Source organism: Pholis gunnellus (assembly GCF_910591455.1).
Source record: "Pholis gunnellus genome assembly, chromosome: 3".
Classification (NCBI taxonomy): Eukaryota; Metazoa; Chordata; class Actinopteri; order Perciformes; family Pholidae; genus Pholis; species Pholis gunnellus.
This window is the reverse complement of record NC_136529.1, coordinates 7,841,996-7,844,675: the sequence shown is the minus strand read 5'-3', so window position 1 is coordinate 7,844,675 and position 2,680 is coordinate 7,841,996. Positions and strand designations below refer to the sequence as shown.

The 2,680-nt window shown below is 41.3% G+C and overlaps 1 protein-coding gene across 1 annotated transcript; it reads right to left on the bottom strand.

The window, feature by feature from the left end:
- Positions 1-668: 668 nt before the first annotated feature.
- On the bottom strand, positions 669-2,083 carry tnni1b (troponin I type 1b (skeletal, slow)). The gene is made up of 5 exons (XM_079156968.1): positions 2,045-2,083; positions 1,830-1,961; positions 1,619-1,708; positions 1,231-1,407; positions 669-849 (listed from the first exon to the last, which is right to left on the bottom strand). Exons 1-5 carry the CDS (start codon positions 2,051-2,053, stop codon positions 745-747), a joined length of 513 nt encoding a protein of 170 aa, XP_079013094.1. The 5' UTR covers positions 2,054-2,083; the 3' UTR covers positions 669-744.
- Positions 2,084-2,680: the final 597 nt, after the last annotated feature.

Here is a 2,680-nt window from a genome sequence, read left to right as displayed (position 1 = left end):
GCCAAGAGGCTATTTTTCATCTGTAGTCCCAAGAGGCAGATGTTACTGCTACTTCACCAGGCTGCAGTGAGGTATAAACCACTTAGCTCACAACACATCCTGTATTCTTGAGTGCAGGTCCGCTGGCCTACCGTATTGCATTGGTAGTAATTGTGACTCAATTCTTTGTACTGGCTGAGCTTTCGGTATAGCCTACGTGCATTTTCATTCATGAATTATTGCCTCACTTGCTGCTGTTACGCCTTGTATTTAGATATAAACTGAGTCTTCACTCTGCATGTTGTTTTACTGAGTGTAGTTTGAGCAACTGTCAGAGTTGTCTGACTTCGATCACATTTAGAATGTAAACTGTGTTTCTGCAGCTTCACTTGAGGCTAAATCACGGCTCATCACAACAGCTGATGGATGTGAATGAATGCAAAGTTTCACTTCTTTTGATATTCAAAGAATGAAATGCAACCAAATAGACCCACTGTGAGAGAATGCAAATGGGTTACGCAGTCTGAGGAGTGTCACATCCTACAATCCTATCCTAGGAATGTTTATTTCAGTGATAATGAAAGAAAACACACAGAAAATTTGAGAAAATGTATTATTAACAAACCAAAAACAAAATCTCCGTGACCCAGTGAAGTGCATCAGAGTTTATGCATTCATCTTTTGTGCTGCATTCTGCACCTCTTTGCTTCACAAGCGATCGTATTTGATGTAAGATGAAAGACAGTTGTTTCTTTTAACAGTCTTTTACTGGTTTTGGCCTATTGTTGCGTCGAACATCTTCTTGCGGCCCTCCATGCCCGACATGGCCTCCACATTCTTCCTCCAGTCGCTCACCTCCGCCGTCTTCTCCTGCACAGAGAGCAACACAGAGAGTTTTTGTAAAGACTTCTCCCCATTTCCTGCACATTTGCATGCATGACATTTCCATTCAGCCAGAGCCTCTTCATGAAACTCTTGGTTCGGAGGAATCTGCGTTAACCATTATATCTCGACCCCTCGCTCCGGTGGTTTTCATTTTGTTTAGGCAAAGCTGAGGAAGCTCATGAATCAGTGTCACACTCTGTCAGGCTGACAATCAGCCAAAGGCTTAGAGTGCAAATGTGCAACATAAATCACCTCCATGGGAAACATCTCTGCCAAAGCTGAACGCTGTGTATCGTTAAATAAATCAGGTTTGTGTCATATGGCTGAAAGCATCTCCATATCTTTGTATTTGTTCCCCAAACCCACCTTTTCTGTGTCCTCCTTCTTCACTGATTTGAGATTGGCTCGCAGATCCAGAGAGACCTTGTGTTTGGAGCCCAGCAGGGAGCGCAGGATGGCATCAGCAGAGACCCTCACCCTTCTCAGGCTGGGTCTCTTGAACTTCCCTCGCAGGTCCAAGACCTTGATGTTCAGGTCTTTGATCTGTGGAGAAGAGAGGAGAGGAAGTTAATCTCAGCCTATTTCTACAGACGGTAACGTCAATTCCACCGTCCCATTGTAGAATCAGCCCATTTAGAACTAAACTGTGTTGATGTTTGGACAGAAAGTGCTTGTTTGGTTGTCTATTTTATCTTTGTGTTGTCTGTGTGGAAATCATCAAAGCTGTTCATTGTTATTCTTTTTGTTCCGTTACCTCTCTGGTGTTGTGCGAGACTTTGGCTTGGATATCATACCGCTCCTCGTCCACCACGTCTATTTTGGCATGCAGCTCTTCACACAATGTCTAAACAGAGAATAAGAGGAGGTGGATGTTAACTTCATCACCTCCTGAGTGTAAAAACATCATCATTTCGGAGTTTTAGTTTGCAAATATGAACAACTCTGTGGTGAACGTGATCTTCTACCTGCAGCTCGTCTAAGGACATGCTACAGTTCTGTAAAGGAGGAGATTTTTCATCCAGGTACTTTGATTTCTGTTCCTCTTTTTCTTCCATCTCCTGCTCCAGCTCCTCTATGGCCGTGGCGACCATCAAGCTCTGAAATGCCACGATGAAAGTCAATACAACGGTTTGACTTTGCTGTGATGACGCAGTCTGTGCAAATTGGACCGAGGACTCACCTTCAGCATGAGCTTCCGAGAGGCTGAGATTTTAGATTTTCTCTGCCAAAATATATATTTGTGAATTTCATTGCAACATTTTAGTAGTCCAGGGATAATCTGTAATATTATTTAATTCCTCAGTGAGTAGTGTTTTGTGAAGTCATACCTCCGGTCTGTGGGAAGAAAATACAGAGAGGACACAGAAATGTAGTTTAATGTAGGTTTATTAGCATCTAATTGCAGAATGCAAAAACGTTTAATGATCCTTGGCATATCATATTTCATGAGCTGTTACAGCAATATTTCTATATGATAATTTATCGTCTTTCAATGGAGTTGTATCGTGATTTATTGTGATACCCAATTACATCGTCTAAATTGAAATATTATAATATCAAGCGCACATTAACTAAAATGTCTCAGATAATTGGAATTGATGCTAATTCTGCTTATGGGAACAACCCAGTATAAATCAACCTATTCTTTTAATCTGATTACTCTGTATTTGCGTGCATGCATGTAAACGTAGTCGGTGTGTGGCTGAAGGTATTTAATCGTTTTTTACTCTATAGTTTGACCAGTACTTTTCATTTGCCACGTATTTAATTCACACAGGACGATACAAAAATACTACCATGTGGTTATTTCATAGAT

Bases quoted from the DNA above. Each gene is read 5' to 3' on its own strand.
- tnni1b (XM_079156968.1), bottom strand. The intron at 1,709-1,829 runs GTAGAAGATCAC...TTCTCTGTTTAG, and splicing joins TGTCCTTAGACGAGCTGCAG to ACATTGTGTGAAGAGCTGCA. The intron at 850-1,230 runs GTGGGTTTGGGG...CTCTCTGTGCAG, and splicing joins AGAAGGAGGACACAGAAAAG to GAGAAGACGGCGGAGGTGAG.